The sequence below is a fragment of the Protopterus annectens genome, chromosome 7.part0, assembly GCF_019279795.1.
Source record: "Protopterus annectens isolate FY-2018-M chromosome 7.part0, PAN1.0, whole genome shotgun sequence".
NCBI lineage: Eukaryota > Metazoa > Chordata > Ceratodontiformes > Protopteridae > Protopterus > Protopterus annectens.
Genome location: NC_056739.1, coordinates 1,189,527,838 through 1,189,548,556, shown reverse-complemented (window position 1 = coordinate 1,189,548,556; position 20,719 = coordinate 1,189,527,838). Strand labels below are relative to the sequence as shown.

Here is a 20,719-nt window from a genome sequence, read left to right as displayed (position 1 = left end):
AATAAATAAATAATTATCGGTCACCTTTTGGGCTTCTGAAAGGTAGCCAAACCTATAACACTCTGAATGGTTGCCATTACTCTCCCCAAGGATCTACATCAAAAATTGTATTCTCTCCCCATTTCTCTAAATTCTCCTGGTTTTCCGAAATCACGCCCTACTTTGATGTACAACCATCTGCTTGTAATGTGTGCACGAGCCCATAACTGCATAGCTCCAAAATTTCCATTCAACTAAACGTATTCCATGGGAGGACCAACTCATCCCACTTAACTGTTGTCCTCAGCCTCTCCCAAACTCAACCCTTTATCATCATTCACAATCTTTCCCTGGGTCAATGTCAATATACCCGACCTATACACAAAACCAAAAGGAGCAAAAAAAAGAAAATACTCCCCATCCATATCTTCAGTCAAGACCCTCTTGTCTCTGTTTTCTTACCATCCTTTGTTGAGTCTGTCAACACACGTCTGCAGCTGCCACAGCAGATTCTCTGTCCAAACCACACACCCAAACACTTTATTCCATCGTATCCCCCACAAATATAGTCATCCCTGAAGCAATTCATATATAGACACGTAGCAAACTGCCACAGCCCTTGCCTTGTCCTCATTAATTCTATATCCTGAAAAGACCTAAAACTTAGAATGTTCCACAGCACCAAAACCACCTTGTCTGGATCCATCAAGTATAAAACATAATCAGCAAACAAAGCTGTCCTTTTCCTGACCACCACACCAGCTACATCCTTGAATTTGAGTCATCCATCCTCCCTGTAAAAGGCTCCAAGTATAAAGCAACTAATAAAAGGGAAAGGTGTCACCCCAACCTCCTTTTCTTCTGGCCCCTCTCACACATTCTGTTAGCTAACCCTGTCCTCATAACAGAGAACCCAAATGCATCTTCTGCCTTACTAACAAAATCCCATTTGAATCCATCAAATGTCCTTCCTGCATCAAGACCCACCAACAGCAGTGGTACCCTTCCATATTCTGCCTCCCTCTGGATCGTCACTCCATCAGTGCTGTCAGGCAGTTTCCTTACCTCCCCAAAACCACACTGATCAATATCTATCGGTCTTTGCAACACCCCTGCCATCCTCCCAGCCAGTACAGATTCACATAATTTACAGGCATGGTTCAAAACTGAAATGGACCCATATGAAGCCAGTTCTGAAGGCACCCCCCCCCCCCCCCAAGTAACACAGCCACCATTGCCTTCCCCAAGACACTGGCATTCCCACTCCTCTTTAAAATACTGTCAAACAAAATATCCTGTTTCTTCCCAACTTTCCCAGTAGCATCATCTGCACCCGGAGACCTCTTTGACTGACCTTGCATCACCGTTTTCATCTTTTCTCCTTCCATTTTAATTATCAGTTGACCTGGTTTGTGGTTATTGGAGAATTTGAAGCTGTCTCAGTACTTGTCCATCTACAGGTAAAGGTGGAGGTCAGGCATACCTGTCCATGTATCTAGATTTCAGAGGCAGTAGTACCACTGAAGAGGAGATATCCATTCATAGAATAGCTGTCCAGCCAGTTCCCCACCTTTCCCACCCATTAGGACTGGTTCAGATTGGCTCAAGATTTCATGCATTTTATTTAGCCTTTGCAACTGCTTTTAGACTGGCCCTTGGTGTTGGGATTCTTCTACCACCAAGGAATTGGATTGTAATAGAAAACCTGGCCATTGTTTTTGTACATCTTCCCAGCTTGGTATTACTGCAAACCCTGAAGAGACTTTGCCTTTTGCTTCTCCAACAGAGAACATTCCATTTGGGGATATCTCATGATAAAGGATCACTTCAGATAGGAAGCAAAGAATGTCTCAGATGCTCAGAAATGTTAATTCTGACTTCTGGGTTTGGATGCAGCAAAACAGCATCTTTCTCCAACTGTAGATGTTGTCGTAGCTGCAGCTGTGGAAATAGATTCTGCTGCCTCAAGGAAGCCTGGCCATTTTAATATAGTACAGGAATGCCACAATTACCAGTATCTGTGATTCAGAAAAATGGTCAAAACTGGTTGCAGCCCTGAGAGTGACAGTGGTCATGCAGTGTTACATTTGTGGAGTGGAGGTCTGTTCTGGGAACTGGGCTGGCACAACATGGAGAGGGGAGGATGTTCTTCATGTTTCACTGTTCCAGTCATCACATTTGGGATTTGCTTGCAGTAGACCTCAGTCAACTTGATTAGCAAAGTCTTGGGTCCTGCGTTGGTTTCTGTCTCTTCCGTGACATAAGGTCATCAGGGGTATAAAACATGCAGCCGACGCCATTACATCAGTCCTTCTTGCCGTGCGGTGCCCGAAACAGAAGCAGTTCGCAAGTGCCGGTCAGACGATTCCTGAAATTTTTGTTTTCGAGTTACAGAACCGAAGTCTTCAACTAAAAGCTAAGTATCCCGTTGGGGAAACTTTTTCTTGCTCTTAGCCGATGTCAGTAAAAGTAAATAATTGCATTACTTGTGGAAAGCAAATACCTCATAAAGATTTTCATTCATACTGTATTCCTTGCCTAGGCCCTGACCACGACGTACCTCGCTGTCGGTTTTGTGCATTATTTAAACCGCGAACTATCCGTTGTCGGTATATTTACACTTCTAAATATTTTGGTGCTCGGTTCAATTTTCCCCATCTCTCTTCGGTATGCCATCCAACTACCAACATTCCGAAAAAACGCAAAGATAGAGACAGGGCGCCGAGGTCCAAAGCTGCTGACGACGCTTCTCCTAAGCCAGTCGCCAGTTCGCCGGTACTCAGTGAGGTGCTTTCGGAGCCCCTGATGCCCGCTACTTCAGATTCGCAGGCCTCTACTGAGACCCATTCGGTGTCCGGTATGCCTCGAGATGCTTCAACTGTGGAACCTGCGGATGTCTCTACCTTGGATGGGTCTGGAGCCGCTGTGCAGGCAACGGCTCCTTGGGGTGTATTCAGGCCTACTGACTTGCATATTAAACCGACTCCATCTTCTTCTTCAAGGCCTAAAACTCGAACCATGCCTAGAAAACCGACGCCCAGACCGCATGGCCAGGCCTCTATGCCTAAAAAACAAATGATAAGAATAGCTGAAGACCTTATTACTTTAATCAGGGGAAGCCAACCTTCCCCCTCTAAAAGACCTAGGACTGAGTTTGCTTATGATACTTCTGACCAGGATTCTGAATTTTCTGTTTCCTCTGATGACCAGGATTTACCCTTATCTATCTATGAGGATTCTGATACTGAGTACTCTATTCCCTCTTCATCCCTCCCAGAGGATTTTTCTTTTGGTGGAACCTTGCATAGCCTCAGGCAGCATTTTCGTTGGGAAAGTCAGGATTTCTCAGATTCTAAAAAGAGGCTTAGGGATTTCTTACTCCTGCTCTAGCACAGGCCTTTAGCCATACCTCCTGTACTAAACATTGTTGATGATGCCTTTTCAGAATCTAGCTTAACCCCTGACTCTCTACCTTCTGCTCCCAGAAAACCTGATAGATATTACAGGGTCCCTGACTCTCACAAGTTTCTTTTTAAAAATCCTACTGCGGATCCTGAGACCATTTCACAGGGACCCAAGGGCATTAAAGCTACTACTGCCAAAAATCCTACCCCTTCTGATAGAGGCACCAGGGTGCTGGACAGATGGAGTAAGAAGGTATACACTTCTGCAACTTTGGCCGTTATGGCCTTAAACTGCCAGTTTCATATGTTAAAGTATCAATAACATATTATTGGATTGCTTAAATAGAAAATTATGTTGATTCCTGATTGTGCTGAAAATAAGGATTTACAGGATGTGTACTGCATTCAGGTGAACAAGTTGGAAAACATACTTTGCAATGTGGTTTTGATTCACTAGAGGCATCTTGCAGGGCTGCTGTAACTGGGGTTTGTACTTAGAAGGCATGCTTGGCTTAAGGAGCAATCATTGCCAAATCATGTTATAGCAAAATTACTGGTTGCTCCCTTAAATCAGGACAGCCTGTTTGGCAACAAGGCAGAAGTTCTTAAAAAGATGGAGGAAAAAGCTAAATCTATGCAAACTGTTAAATATTTCTTACAAGTAGAACCTCCAAGGTTTAGTAGGCATTAGCCTTCCAAGAATTGGTCCTATCCTGCCTCTTCCAGACCTTCTCAGTCCAAACCCATGTCCAGCGGAACACCCAGGTTTCAGTCCCAGGGTACGCACAGGACTAAGCATTGGGGGGGGGCCTCTTCTTCCAAATCTGGGAGTAATAAAACTCCCCCCTATGGTAAACTGTCTCAATGACTTCTTTTTAAAACTTCCAAGCACTTCTCAACTGACCACCCCTTTGGGGGGAAAGATTGCTCTTCATGCAGAGAACTGGGAACTCATTACCCAGGACAAATGGGTTTTAAATATAGTGTCCCAAGGATACAGATTTCATTTCCACACGTTACCAACACCAAGCGGGTGGCCAGATCTACCCCCAAATCATTGGGCAGAGGCCCAAAAGCAAGTGCTTTCTCTCTTAAGCATGGGGGCTATTTAGTTGGTACCAGAAGAGGAAAAGGGGCAAGGTTATTACTCCAGACTTTTCTTGGTACCCAGAAAAGACTATTCATGGCATCCTATCCTGGACGTGTCTACTCTAAACACCTTTTTGATTCCAAAATTCAAAATGCTGACTCTTCACCAGTTGCTTCCTATGCTAGGCAAAGATGCCTGGCTGGCAGCACTAAATTTAAAGGAAGCATACCTGCACATCCCAATCAGGGAATCTTTCAGAAGATACCTATGCTTCAAAGCAGGCTACAAGCACTATCAGTTCTCTGCACTGCCCTTTTGCTTATCTACTGTGCCCAGGGTATTCACAAAGTGCCTAGCTCCAGTCATTGCATTTTACAGGCAAAGAAATATTCAAATATATCTATACCTGGACGATTGTCTAATTCAAGCAGAAAGCCAGGACATGCTTTTGAATCATCTGGCCTTTGTAAAAAGGGTACTAACTTGTCTAGGGTACACCATAAACGAAACAAAATCACACCTGGTACCCTGTCAACAAATTACATTCCTGGAGCAAGCTTGAATACAACTTTCCAGCTGGCTTTCCTCACGCCAGAGAAACAAATTAATTTGACTACCTACTTCAAACAAGTGACCACAAAGACCCTGCTATCTGCAAGGCAAATACTTCAAGCCTTGGGGTTCATGGCCTCCTGCATTCTTCTAATTCAATATGCAAGACTGCATATGAGGAAACTACAATGGTATCTAAAAAGCCTGTGGTGTCAACATTCTCAGGATTAGAATTAGATACCTTGCCTAGGCCTAGAGTTCCTTTGGTGGGCAGAGGCCTGACACCAAAACAAAGGACTACCATTCACACTACCCCCTGCCGCCCAAACCCTAACAACAGATGCATCAGACTATGCATGGGGGGCTCACCTGGCAGGGAAGTGCATTCAGGGCAGATGGAACCCAAGTCAAATGCACTTGCATATCAATCAAAAAGAAATGCTAGCTGTACGGAATGCTCTTGACAACCTTCAAGGACCACATTCTTCCAGGACAATTAATGGTAAAGATGGACAACACAACTGTTATGTGGTACATAAACAAGCAGGGGGGTACACATTCTTACCCCCCCTGCAGACTAGCCATGGCAATGTGGAACACAGCCTTGAGCTACCAAGTGCATCTACAAGCTCAATTCCTGCCAGGAAAACTAAATACACTGACAGACAGACTAAGCAGAAACCTTATGGACCCACGCGAGTGAAAACTGAAACCAAAGATTTTCAACATTTTGACAAATGGGGGAGCCCAGATATAGACCTGTTTGCCTCCCCCCCAGAACTATCAATTGAACAAATTTTGCACAAGGACTCCCCACAAAGAAGCCTGGAAATTGGATGATCTGTCCTTCAGCTGGAAAAACCTATCAGTTTGTGCCTTTCCTCCTCTGCCTCTGCTCTCCAAAGTACTGCTAAAGATCAAACATGACAAACCAAGGACGATTTTGATTGCACCAGACTGGCCACTGGTACCCCCTCTTGCGCAGTGCATCACTGTTGGCCCTATGGCACCTGCCTCAGACTCCTACCCTGTTATCTCAGCAGGAGAACCAGATACTGAACCTAGCAGCCTGGCTAATTACCTAATCTCTCCTTTACCATCCCTCAGTAAACCAGTGATGGATATCATCTTAGAGGCAAGGAGGCCTAGTAATAGGAAATCTATGCTGGAATATGGAAAATATTCTGTGCCTGGAACCACTCTCAAGGGATGAGCACAGCAGTGCCCAATTTACTTCAGATTTTACAATACTTAACTGAGATGCTTCACAAGGGCCTTTCTTTCTCCTCCATCAAAATTCACACCTCAGGCATTTCAGCTCATTATAGCACAGAACCACCCCTCTTCTCTCATCCACTGCTCAAGCAATTCCTCAGAGGGGCCAAAAATTTAAGACCACCCAGGAGAGCTCCAACTCCAGCCTGGGACCTTAACTTTTATTGGAGAAACTCACTCTTCCTCCTTTCGAGCCAGCTGCTACTGCAGATTTAAAATTCCTTTCTTGGAAAACAGCTTTCCTTTTAGCAATCACTTCAGCAAGAAGGGTATCTGAATTACAGGCCCTTATGGCAGTGGAGCCTTTCATCGTCTTTCATGTGGACAGGGTGTCAGGTGGTATCCATTGTGGCCCTTAATCAGTCCATTCATCTGCCAACCTTCTTTCCTAATCCACAGAACAAAGGGGAATGGATACTGCACTCCTTAGATGTGCACAGACAACTTAGATTGTACCTGGACTGGACTAAACCTCAAAGGAAATCTGAACAACTGCTGGTGACATTTGCTGCAGGGGCAGAGGGGAAGGCTGTCTCAAAGCAAACTATTTCTAAATGGATAGGCCATTGCATTCATTTCTGCTATAAGCACCATAGAAAACCTATTCCACAGGGGATCTGACCCCACTCTACCAGGGCTGCATCTACCTTTACAGCCTTTCTCAGAGGCATCCCTATCAGGGACATCTTAGAAGCTGCTACTTGGACTTCTATACGTACTTTTACCAAGCTTTACAATCTGTCAATTTTCTCTAAATCCAGAGCTGGCTTTGCCACTGCAATCTTGCAGGGCCTTATTGCTGGTCCTAGTGTTATCTAAATTCCTCCTCCCATTCTTAGCTTTGGGAATCCACCCAAATGTGATAACTGCAACAGTGAAACACGAAGAACATAGTACAGTTGTGTACACTTACCATAAATGTAGATGTTGCAGTCCTGGTTACCCTCCCTCCAGCCCCCTTACTTCTTTTGGCTAGATCTCTACTCTCCTTTACTATGCTTAAAAGCTTTTTGGTGTATTTGCTTTTTTGTTGGAGGTATAACCTTACATATTTATAGATTTAATTGCTTCCCATTAGGTCGGGCACCTGACATCTGGGGCAAGAAAAACTGATGTAATGACGTTGGCTGCATGGTTTATACCCTTGACAACCTGACGTCACGAAAGAAGAGATAGCAACCGACGCAGGACCCAAAACTTTGTTAATCAGGCCGACTGAGGGCTACTGCAAGCAGATAACTCCAAATGTGATGACTGCAACAGTGAATACACTCGAACATCTGCATTTATGGTAAGTGTACACAACTGTACTTTCTGCTGATGGGGATGCAGATGGTGGGCGGGGTGGTTGCAGTTTATTGTTGATAGTTGGCAGGGGAGTTGAGGTATTGGGAGGTGGATGGCAGAGGGTAAGGGTAGTGGAATGGGAGCAACTCAGGGACTTCTTTGCACTGCAGGTTGGAGATTACCTTCCCTGTCTGGGATTGATATCAGTGTGTGGATGTGGAAAGAGAAATAGAGGTTCTTGGGCAGGGGACTAGCGCTGGTGGAGTCTGAAGCAGAGGCTGCCATTGAAGGGGGAGTGATTGGCAGAGCATGATGGGGTTGGCAGGCTTTGTGGATTCCCTGCAGACTACTTTGTGAGAGATGCTGGATGAGCAGATTGGTGTGGCTGGAGAGGTTCTGAGCTGTGATGCTGGGATGGAGTTGCTTACATGTCTGAAGCCTTGCTTGGTCTAGTTATGGTGACTACCAAAGAAGTAATTGCTGGAGAGTGGAGGTCAAAGTCTAGGCTTACTGTGCTAGAAGTAGTGAGTATAGCGGCAGAGGTGGGGCAACTGGAATTAGGGTCTTTAGAGGGGGGTTGGAGCAGATTGCATGGGAAGGGAATGGGAGCTGTGGGAGCAGTTCATGCAGGGGAGGAACAGGGTTTGGAGGAGGGCAGAATTTTAGTGGGCTATGTGATGTCTGACCATGATTGGATAGATTGTGGGTGATCTGTCGTGTTTGCAGCTGGAATTGACAGTGCAGTCTATGATATGCAGTGCTTGCGGCTTGGGCTGTGTCATCATGGTTCTCATTTGTATAGATGTTGATTGCCTATGTTATGGTTGGTGATTTGGTAAAGATGCTTCTTGTTAAAAAAGAAAAAAAAAACTGGTTTCGGCCCTCAAAACACTTCCCAGTGGCAAGGAGAGTAGTATACTGGATCACTTGAGGAAGAAGTTCTACTTGGCAGCAAACATTGCTTTCACAGCTTTAAATTATCAGGCTTGCATGATAAAATATCATGGTGACCTTCGTAAGGAACTGAGCACTATACTAGTGGAGAATTCCTATGCTGCTTAGAATCTTTATAGAGTTTGCACAACTAATCTCGCAGGTTAAAAACAAGCTATTGAATGTAGTTTTGATGAAGCTTCCAGCACTGCTGTCATGGGATCAAGTAGCAAGAAGATGTGCCTAATTGAGGTTCCAGTCTTTACCAAACAGTGTTGAAGAGCAGATGCTTAATGCCGCATTTAACAAGAATCTACTCTTTGGACCTTCTATGTGCAAAGTGTTTAAGAAAATGAAAGAAAAGGGGAGGACTTATCCATTCAATTAAACAGTTAGCCCCCTTCATGTTATGACAGTAACTACTAAAATATCCTGGGCTTATCACTAACAGGATAAAGGCAGGCAAATGAAATGAAGAAAGGGCCAATGTAAAATGAAATGGCAGGGGAACCAAAAAAAAAAGGGTCCCTCAGGTCTGCCTCAGAGGTAGACAACAGCCATGCCTTGTTCCTCCCTTACACAGATTCCCATCACAGTCCCTAAAGATCATGTTTAAAGATGCAAAATGACTTTTTCTGCATGTTTGCATGCATTTTTACGCATGAGAACATTTTTTGTGCAAAAACAAAAAATAATGAATAGTGATTTTAAAAATTGCTTCTGAACACTTTAGATTCAACATACAGAACTTTATTTATGGTATTAATATTAATATTAATAGGCGGGCAGGCGATGGTTGCATCACTTTGGGTTCCAGCTGTAATTATGCTGGATTACTGTGGGTGCAGTTCTGAATTAGCTATGTATTGCCAGACTTTTTTGCCAGTCATTTTTTTTAATTATTTTTTTGCTAAACTGTTAATTTAATAGTCTGGCAGTTACATAACTAGCTTCCAATGCTTCTGGGCACCTTCCATGCACCCAGACAGTCACTTAGCTTGAGCTGAGCTGACTGGGTACCAAATCCTTCAGATCTTTCCTGCCGCCAAAGAGTACATGCTCAGGCTTTTGAGAATTGACATTCTGCTTGTACTGTTCCCATGTTGGGCATACAAGTTCCCTTTGGGAGAAAAACCTTCCAGTTAAAAAAAAAAAAAATGCTTGCTTGTAAACTTTCTTGAACAGAAAATTAATATTTTTAAGCTAGGAGTTTGTTTTAACAGACTGACACAAAACAGTATTGTACTTTTAAACTCAAGCACGCTTTTTTCATGTCTTTTTTTTTTAAGTAATTGAAAACCATTTTGTCTGTAGAGAAACTGCATTTATTTTACTTTTTGAGGTTAGTAAAGTGTTTTAAAATGGTTTTTACTTTGTTCTTATGTGAAAAAGTGACGACTTTTAATTTTTACAGGCTTTTGCTGCTTGTTTTCCTTGGAAAAGGGGCACCATTTTTTGCTTGAACCACAAAAAGAGAAAGTAAAGCAAACAGCCTTTATCACCACGGCAGACTAGCAGTTTGCCTCGGTTACAGGTGGGTGACTCTGCTGTGGCTATTATTTGTACCTCAGGCCACTCATTGTTTGCCCTGAATCCGTCTGGTGTAGCACCTACAGCCACTATGGACCAGGGGTTAGGCATGTCCTGTACAGCTGTTGGGGTCTCCCTCAGTGGGCAAAGGGCAAGCCACTCTTGTAGATCCTGGGAGAGGGGACAGGGAAGACTGTTCAAGGAGTCACAGAAAGGGTCTCAGAAAAGAACAAGGCACAGATTTCTATTTGACTGCGCCTGGTGCTCAAAGAAGTGGGGGGGGGGGCATTCTTGATCCATCAAGAATAAACATCCTTTTAAAGTTTCCAAAATTCAGAAAGCTAATATCTGATGATGTAAATCTTTATTCATTCCTTACTGTTAGGACTTTGGTTCCTTCCTCGGAATCGACACGACCATTACCAAGCTTGCGCCAGCCAAACACTCTCAGCTAAGACCTACCCATATTGCCCCTCTCATATTCTCTCCAGATCTCGTTTGCCGCGTTCCTGGTCAGTCATGCCAAGCCTTCTCTCTCAAGCTAAGTGTAGCTTTTTTTTTTGTGATTATCTTTTTCATTACCTCTTCTTAGCCACTTTACCCTATATATCCTTTTTTTCATCTGTAAACCTATATGCTTTTCTATATCCTACCCTCTACCTTTGGTAGTTTTCTTTATGCCATCGTTGGCACTGTGCCTCTCCTACCTTTGGTAGGCCCCTTTCCTACCACTTTTGGTATTTCTAAGTACCATTGTTGGTATTCCTTCCCTTTTCTTATCTGTATTGAAAAAAAAAATCTCTTCTCTGTTGTTGCTTTTGGTGTTTATCTTATTGCTAGTGTGCCCCTTTTTTTCATGATGTTTTAGAAAGCCAAGTTAGGATTTAAACAGTGTGATAAGTGCGGACGTAAGATGCCCAACTCAAGACGGTCATGCTCGATGCGTATATTGTTTGGATGTTAATGCTTTGTGTGAGATCTGTTCCAGCTTCAGCAGTCAGACTTTGGCCGAACGAAAGAACAAGTTGATTTTGAAGGGTATGATAACTCCCTTCTCGGAGGCTCTTTCTGGGATGGAGGTCTCACTACCTCCTAAGACTAAAAAACATAGAGAGAAACGGAGTCACTCTGTTCCTACATCTCCGTCCTCCTCAGAACCGAGTCGACACAGAGCTTCTCCCATGCTTTCAGCGCAGACTACTTTGGCACCAGGCTCCATGTCTTCTCCCTCAGTGCTGCCCCTAATTTTGACTCCTATCGCTCGGTGCCGTCCTTGGTCTTGACACCCGTTCCCGTACCAGCACCATCCCCAGCCACAGTGCCAATATCGTATACTGCTCCACAGACAATGACTCAGTGGGTTCCGAAGGTTGAACACCTCCCCAGAACCAGATATTCTCCAACTTATGACCCCTTTTTGGGACACCAGTTTAGTCCTTTTCTCGAGAGACCTAACTCTCCTTTGGCAGCTTCCATCAGATCCACCAGGAGTCTTTCAGAACAAGATGTAGTGAGGGTTGTGGATCAGCTTTTGGCAGCTAGAGGATTGCCCATCCCTTTTAGGTCTTCCTTCCCCCTTGGAACATAAGCTTTCAAGGCATATTCTCCAGTATATCCTCCGGCCTCATCCCAGGCCCCGGAGACTTCGATACCGATGACCACCCTGGTGCATATTGTCTCGACTCCTACTGCGGTGGTTCCCCTGTCGGCACTGATTATTCTTGGCATAACTGCTCCGTTGGAACTGGTGCACTCTCTGAGCAGTGATGGGGCTATTGACACTGTGGTTCCTAGTTCGGCACCTATTTTTTCACTGGTGCCGTCTATGGCCACACAGGTCCACCAGCAGCTACTGGTTCTCTCGGAGCTCCTCACCTGGAGGTGGGCTCCTCAGGGCGGGATGTGACCCTGGTTCCGAGGTTGACCTTCTCGGTTCTGGGCTCCCATTCTTCCTCGGGTGGGCCTGCTTTCTAGGTGATGGTGAGAGTCCTTGCCTCTACAGGCTCGCAGGTAGCACCAATGGCATCGACACCAGAACCCCCCTCTAGCATGTAGCTGTCCCAACCCCCTACTCTGCGATCCCGAGCATGGGAGCTGCAAGACCTTCCCTTGAAGGGAACCCTTTCTCTGGAGTCCTTCTCAGAAGATACCACTGCTGAGCCATCCCAGAAGAAACTGTGCAAGAAGCACCTCAATTCTCCTGAGGAATCCATAACTGAGGATGCCAATTGCGATGAGGGAGAAGGGTCCCCACGGTCTCCCCCGGAAGACGTCTGGATTTGGAGACATTCTCGAGATCCTCAGACAGAGGGGAGACTGGAAGTCCTCTAACCCTTCTTCGGAAGAATGTGTTCTTGTAGGCATTCTGTGCTCAGCCATCTACTTCCTGGGTGACACCATCTGCGGATGAGCTTGTTAAGCTGATTGTGCAGCATGCCTGGAATGCCCCAGACAACATAGAACCTGTCCCCCGGAGGCCGGACAAAATTTTATACACCCCCGAAGACCAGCCCAATTGGTCCAAGCAGTTAGTTGTTGATTCCATTGTCGTGGAGGTGGCCAACAAGAGGGAACTGCCAGAGGATAGTTCATCCCCCGAACAGGGAGTCTCGGGCTATGGACAGATTGGGAAAGCAGGCCTACGCTTCAGTGACCTTTACCATTCAGTCGCTGATTGAAGAGACCTAATATCGGAAATGTCTGCCTCTTTGGCAGGGGTATTGCCTGACGAGGTGCGTGACACTGTTGCCTCTCAGCTGGCTACCCTGGAATCCTTCTCGATCTCCTTGATGCGCTTGATATCTCACACAACCCAAGGGAGCAGCTCAAGCAGCCACATCAGGCATCGTCATGAGACCGCATGCTTGGATGTTTTTGTGTGATTGCGTGGACCCCTTTAAATCTTCCTTCAGCAACGCTTCTTGTTGACTAATCTTCCCTTTTTGGGCCCAAAGTAAGAGAGACACTTTCACGTAGTGAGAAGGATGGGAAGATCTTGTCTGCTGTGGGCATACATTTTTCCACCACCCAGAGATCCTATTCTAGGAACCCGAGGGAAGGAAAAATGTGGTTCAAGAAGTCCCAAGGATCTTTTTGTGACACTCATGTTGAGCACTCCCCCCGGGGAAGAGGAGGCAACTCATCAGGAAGATGTCCCTTTCGGGGCAGAGGTGGTCCACACAACCAGACCACTAGAGATTCTTTCTCCGGCCAACCCTACCAGCGCTCCTGAACAGCGGCCCAATTGCTTTCCTCTGGAAGCAGTTGGGGGTCAATTTTCGCTGCACCTAAAGGCCTGGCAACTCATAACTGATGCATGGGTGCAGAAAATAATACCCAGAGGCTACCATATCTCATTCGATCTTACTCCCAGATCCGTCAAACGAATCCCCGATGTTCCACCCAGTCAGAGGGAGGCAGCAGCCTTAGAAATCAAAAAGCTGCTAAGAAAGTCATCCAGCCAGTTCCACCAGACCAGAGAGGATCCAGGTTTTACTCTAGGTTCTTTTTAGTGCCAAAAAAGACAAGGGGGACTGGACACCAATCCTGGATCTCAGCTTACTAAACAAATCCATAAAACCTCAAAAATTCCAGATGGTCACGGTACAGTCCATCCTTCCCTTTATAGGGAAGGACAACTAAATGTGCTCTATAGACCTCCAGGATACGTATTACCACATAAAGATGAACAAACACTTCCGGCTGGGAGCCAGTTGCCATCAGTTCAGGGTACTGCCATTCGGTCTCTTGACAGCCCCTAGAGTGTTCACGAAATGTATGGCAGTCGTAGTAGCTCATCTCCAACTACAAGGATTCCAGGTGTTTCCATACTTAGACGACTGGCTCCTTACCGCCACAACCAGGAATCTTCTCATTCACAGCCTCTCTTACACCCAAGGTCTTGCTCTTCGCTTGGGTATCACAATCAACATGGACAAATCTCAAATGTCCCCAACAAGGGCACTGGAATTCATTGGAGCAGTCTTCAACACAACATCCTGTCAAGCTTCCCTTTCTCCTCACAGGCTATCAAAAATAAGAAGCCAGATTCAAGTCCACCTCCGACAGACATTTGTACCAGCATGTCTTGTACTACAGCTATTGGGATCTATGGCAGCAACCATTACCTTAGTTCCACTGGCGAGGTTGCACAAGAGACTAGTACAGTGGCTCCATTCATCACAATGGTCATTCTTAACCCACCCACTCAACCACATATGCCTTGCAAACCTTTGCAAGAAAGAAATACTCTGGTGGGATGAATCCGGACTCAAATCTTTGGTGTCGACCGTTTTGTCCTCCCCAGCCCAGGACTATGGTGACCACGGATGCTTCTCTGCTGGGGGGGAGCATTTCCAGGGAAAGAACGTCCAAGGCATCTGGCCCCCCATGGAGGCCAATTTGCACATAAATGTCCTGGAATTGAGGGCAGTTCTCTTAGCGTTGCAAGCGTTCCACACATTCCTTCCGGGACCATTGCAATTCAGTCAGACATGTGAGTCGTCTGGTACATCAACAAACAAAGGAGAACCAGGTCCTACCCCTGTGTTGGAAGGCCATGAGAATTTGGCACTGGGTGATGGCTTCCAACTGCTTTCTCATAGCAATGCACATTCCCGGGAGTTCCAATCTTATTGCGGACAATCTGAGCAGGAACTTTCTGATGCTTCACAAGTGGTCCCTCAGTCCTATAATAGTAGATCAGATCTTCCGCCTTTGGGGCAGAGCTTTCTGCAACCTGTTTGCTTTCCCCCTAAATAACAAATGCAGAATCTACTTTGCCCTGATCCCCCCTCAGTGGGAGTCACTGAGGGATGCTATGATGCATGATTGGCCCCTGGGTCTGCTGTATGCCTTTCCCCTCGTCCCAAAATTCCTCCAGAAAGCTCGAAGGTTGAGAAGCGAAGTGATCCTCATTGCCCCTTTTTGGCCCCGTCAAGTTTGGTTCCCTTTCCTATGGCTTCATCTGATTCGCAACCTGTGGATCCTGGATCAATCCCAGGGTCTGCTATCTCGCCCTCAGGGACTGGTTAACCCCAACCACCACAGCCTCAAGCTCACAGCTTGTTTTCTCCACTTCGATGATTGCCAGGCTACCTGATATTTCATCTCCTGGTCGTGAGATTCTTCTGGCTTCGCACAAACCTTCCACCAGGAAAATGTATTCTAGTAAGTGGCCTAGATTCTCTACATGGGCTAAAGATCATAATGTCGACCCCTACTCCATGCCTGTTCAGAAGATTCTACAATATCTGACTACTCTATTACATGCAGGAGCCTCAGCATCAACAATCACTGTGCATTTAGCAGCTATTGCAAACATTCACAGTGGATTTGATAATGTTTCTATTATGTAACACCGCCTGTGCAAAACCTTCTTGAAAGGGGTATTACATGTTAAACCTCCTGTCAAGCCCCCTATAGAACCTTGGGACTTGACTTTGGTGCTTCAGTCGTTAACAAGCCCTCCTTTCGAACCTGCTAATTCATGTGATATGAAATTTTTGTCTTTGAAGACTCTACTTCTAGTAGACCTTACCTCAGCGAGAAGAGCATCCGAGTTGCAGGCCTTGAGTGTCAAGAGACTTTACTTGATTTTTCATAGGGAAAGAGTGCCCCTACGTACTGGCCCATCCTTTTTGCCCAAGGTCATTTCTGGGTTTCAATTAACCAATCTATTGACCTGCCGGTTTTCTTCCCTCAGCATTCAAATAGAGGGGGGGGTATCTTTTGCATACCCTTGATGTTCATAGGCAACTTCGTTTTTACTTGGACAGAACTAAATCTTTCAGAAAAATGCATCAATTGTTTGTGGCCTTTGCAGGACCCAGATTGGGTAGGCCTGTCTCCAAAATGACTCTTATCTTCTTGGCTTAGAAATGCCATTACCTTTATCTACCATCAGAATAAAGTGTCTTTACCTTCCAGAATAAAGGCTCATTTGACTAGATCAATGGCTACTTCAGTGGCTTTTCATTCCAGAGCCTCTATGGATGATATCTCTGCAGCAGCCACTTGGGCAAGACCTCATACATTTATCACTCATTACAAATTGGATTTGGCCTCCAGGGGACGTGCATCTTTTGGTTCTATGGTGCTCATAAATATCCTTCCTTAGGGCCACCCAGGACTCAAGTAGCTGGGGACTCTGTCCTAACAGTAAGGAATGAATAAAGATTTACAGCATCAGATAAAGAAGTTATGTCTTACCATAACATTCCATCTGTGTTGTAGATCTTTATTCATTCATTACTTCCCGCCCTCTTTCCCCCTGCCTGATCTCCTAGTGGACTGTAGGATTTCCTTAGTTAAGGTATTTGCTCAGACAAAGCCTCCTACTATCTCTTTTTTATTATTTCTATGTACTATAATGGTGGGCAAACTCGATCTGAAGAGAATATGAGAGGGGCATTATGGGTAGGTCTTGGCCGAGAGTTTTTGGTTGGCGCGAGCTTGGTAACGGCCGTGCTGGTTCCGAGGATGGAACCGAAGTCCAAACAGTAATGAATGAATAAAGATCTACAACACAGATGGAACATTATGGTATGACATAACTTCTTTTTTTGCTAGCTCCTTTGCACCCATTCTTTCTACAAAGGGCACTTGCAACCACTTTGGACCTGAAAGATGCCTGTCAGTTATACGTTTAAATATAATTTGGACGGCACAGTGGTGCAGTGGTTTGCATTGTCACCTCACAGCAAGACTGTCTTCAGTTCAGTTCTCAGCTGAGGTGCCTTTTGTGCAGAGTCTGCATGTCCTCTGCATTTGTGTGGGTTTTTTCCAGGTGCTCCTGTTTCCTCCCACGTTACAAAAATATGCTTCTGGAACGTTTCTCCAATGGCCTCCACTGAAAATTGGCTCATTCCAAGTCGGACTTTCCTGTTAAAGAAATAAAATTGTATCCTGTTCACAGGGAACACTGGTGCAAGGCAGTTGGTGCACACTTTATCTCTATGCCCTTTGGCTTGGCTGCTCTTCCTAAGGTCATTACAGAATACCTGGCACAAGGGAGAACATTTTGCAGAACCAAGGGCATTCATTTCTGACTGTAGCTGGGCAACTGTTTAAGCTACCCACAGTCCCAATAGGTGGTAGAGAGGATGCTACATTCATTTCTGACTGTAGCTGGGCAACTGTTTAAGCTACCCACAGTCTCAATAGGTGGTAGAGAGGATGCTACAGTTCGCACTTCAGCCTGTCTAAACACTGGGTTTTAACATTGTATTCCCATGTCATATTTATGTTTCCAAAGCTTTTATATTCCCAGGGACCCTCCTGAACTTCAGTAGCCTGAATGCATTCTTCCTTTAGAATAAGATAGAGTGCCTGCTAAACTACTTTCAGGAGATATTTTACATTTGCTTGATATTCACAAGCAATTTGAGGTACTGTTTTGACAGAAACAGAAGTTTAAGTATCTGACCAACTGGTTATGCCATTGATAACTAAAAGGGAAGTTTGAATAGTTTCCAAATAGACATCTCTAAAGGGCTGGCATAAATAACAAAGGACACTGGCCACTTTTAGTATTCTTGAGAGGGCAGATAATGCAATTCATATTGGAAGCAGCAATTTGGTCCTGTGCTGACACTTTTAAGTAATTCTCTTACAGCATGCTAAACACCATCTAGGCCCTTTTAATTTCTGGGAATCATCCCAGTAGTTAGCAGTACTTCAGCAGTGATGTGTATGTTGAATGTAGTGCAGTTGTGTATGGAACATAACCCGGTAGTAGATGGCTTGAGTAGGATTGCTGTTCTTGTAGTCACTGGTCCCTCCTCCTATCCCTCTTTTTTTCATAGGGACATCAAAGAATAGTTGGAATTCATGTCAAGTCGCCAAAGGTAATTTCAGTGAATGGACAAACAAAAAATCCATTTGTTGAAACTACCTTCAGCGAATGTTTTGCAGTGGGGGGGGAACAACCCCCAAACTTGTGTATACCAACTCTGTGGTTGCACAACAGTGGAGAAAAATGCAAACTCTGCTTTTGGTGAACAGCCCTTGCTCTTTTTGCATTCACTGAAATTACATTTGTCAATGTGACTTGTTCCCAAGAAAAGGTAGGTATCCTTTTACCCTTGTTCCTTTCCCCATCCCAGATATCCACATCTGTCCTCGGTACATATCCTCTGGCCTCTTCAAGTCTGGGCAGATTTGGAGGAGCCTTTGTTCCCAGAGTTTTAATGCCTCCTATGCCATGAAACTGCAGGAAGCACTTTTTGGTACATCCTCCACGTTAATAGTTGGGTGCCCAGGGGTCAGATAGGGGGAGTCCCCATGTTCTGCACCATGGTCAAGCAAGAACTGAAGATGGTGCACATGAATGTCCAATACTGGGAACATGCTGATATCATAGTCCTGGGGATATTAATCCATCCAAGGGAAGAATTCTGCTCTCTTTCGGCTTTTCCTGGTTAGGGGTCGCCACAGCGGAACTCTGGTCCACTAATGATTGGCAGTGGATTTTTATGGTGCTGACATGCCGGCGTGACGCCCAACCTTCAAAAAAGGCACACCCATTTGCGCTCGCACCTACCTGCATGTCTTTAATGTCACTTGACTGCAGGGAGGACATGCAGACTCCACATAGAAGGCGCTCCAGCCGAGAATCGAATGGGAGAGCCTCTTGCTGTGAGGCGACAATGCTAACCGCTGCACCACCGCGGCCTTGGGGGGGGGGTGATTATGCTAAACTCTGAAAATCAAACCAGTCATGGAGCCCTCTGTAGCAGAAGCCATAGTAATTTAGCACTGTTGCAACAATGATCCTTCTCAGACATCATCTAGTTCATTAGATAGTTGTGCTTTACTGTCTTCTTTTGTGTTGTGCCTTATAGTTTTGCTTTTCTTTTCAGAAGCTTGTTGTGACATCACTAAAGGACTTGTGCTTGCATTTTTTAATTAATTATTCTACTGTAACCCATTTAAATTTATCAAAATCTTCTTTTAGTCCAAGATGGAAGCAGACCGAATAATTGGATTGGTTGGGAAGAAGGTTCCACAGGAGACTTCGATTAAAGTGAAAAACCAGACTGGTGGACTGTCCCTGGCACATCGTAAAGATTTCAAACAGCTGCTTCAAGGTATTACAGGTGAAACTCCACTGCGGCTGAATGAAATAAATGTAAAGGAATTTGCAGGATTTCAGATAGCTCTTCTCAACAAGGTAATATATGTTGATTTTTCACCTAAGACATTAAATTTAGTAATTTTTTAGATTCATTTTTCACTGAAATATATTTTCTTAACAGTGAGATACTTTGCTTAATGCCCATTTGTAATGCACTTTTAATGTTAGTAAGACTTTTAGAAAAATTGTTGTGACTAAAGATGGCATTACTGCCGACATGACCTGTGGTATTATGATTTGTGGATCTTAAGGGAGTGATTGGTAGATGTTGCATGACCAGTAATGTGTATGGTCTAAACTGATGGGGAAAGAACTGAGATCTAGCAACAGAATGAACAGTGATGTGTGGTCTTCGGTCATTTCAGGAGCCCTCCTTAGTATGTGTGAGATCCCTCCTGCTTCCTTTAGCTCATCTGTTTTTCTCTTCAGATATTTGCTGGGGGAATGCATGTGCTTGCATATGCCACAATGTTTTGTGCCAGACTAGACAAGCATATTTAGACATTCCACCCCTTGGTCTTTTCTATCACTTGCAAGTTTGGACCTCAGCTATGACTTCAGTGCAGTAAAGTTCCTGCATTTGATGCCTGGAAAGTACAAGCCATCCAAGTGTTTATGGCTATCATATCATGAGCCAAGATACATGTTGGCACTGTCTCTGCTCACTGGGAGAAGAGCACAACATGAAGCACAGCTATAAGTGCCAGTGGTGTGCCCTGTTTGCTTAAAGTCAGGAGGGAGACATTTCATGCATAGCGCACATCTCTTAAAATCACTGCAGTTGTGAATGTACTTTATAGGTATTAGCAGGAGACTCCTTCACATAGTCCCTAGTTGTGCCATCAGAAGTTGAAGGACATGGGGGACAGATTTCAGTTGCACCCTTCTGGATGCTTATTTATATTTAGTACAGCCTTCCATGTCCATATGATTAAAAACTGTATCAGACTTGCTCATGTTTTCTTCCCTGATGAATGATGAGGGTTGTATAATAAGTGAAGGCTTGGCATCTGCTTTGGGTAGTGCATTTTTTCCCAGATTATTGCCAAGTCTGTATCCCAAACAAGTGGCTACAAGTTAGTCATAATTAACCTGTTTCCATACAGATGACTTGGAGTCTTCTGCCCAGTGGTTGCAGTCATGACACAAAAGACTGATTATCCGCAATGTATTTCCCCCACTCCAAGAGTTAGGGCTGTGATCCACTAAGGGTTGATAAAAGCAGTTCATTTATGGTGGTGGTCCTGTTGTCCTTCCATTGAAGCACTCTCCTCCTCATTAGGACTTCATTTCTGAAATTAACAAACGCTCCCATTGTCCCGCTGAAGTCTTCAAGTTTAATAAATCAAAAGTTTGCCTTTTGGAAGACATTTGTTAGCTATGATCCCTGCTTCCAAGATTTCAGAACCTGAGGCCCCCATTTGTAGGGAAACAACTGTTTTCACAAGTATCAAGTGTTTCTGAAGGATAATATTTAATATGATGTCTTTTTCATTCATTCCTGAACTGACTGGTCCAACTCTGCCACTTTCT

The 20,719-nt window shown here is 44.7% G+C and overlaps 1 protein-coding gene across 1 annotated transcript in view; it reads left to right on the top strand.

Annotated features, from left to right (window-relative positions):
- LOC122806148 (integrator complex subunit 6-like) overlaps positions 1 to 20,719 on the top strand; it is a 1,076,381-nt gene that overhangs the window by 574,660 nt on the left and 481,002 nt on the right. The window contains exon 6 of the mRNA XM_044076385.1: positions 19,007 to 19,222. Within this exon, the coding sequence (XP_043932320.1) occupies positions 19,007 to 19,222 (216 nt within the window). The remainder of the gene's footprint in view (positions 1 to 19,006; positions 19,223 to 20,719) is intronic.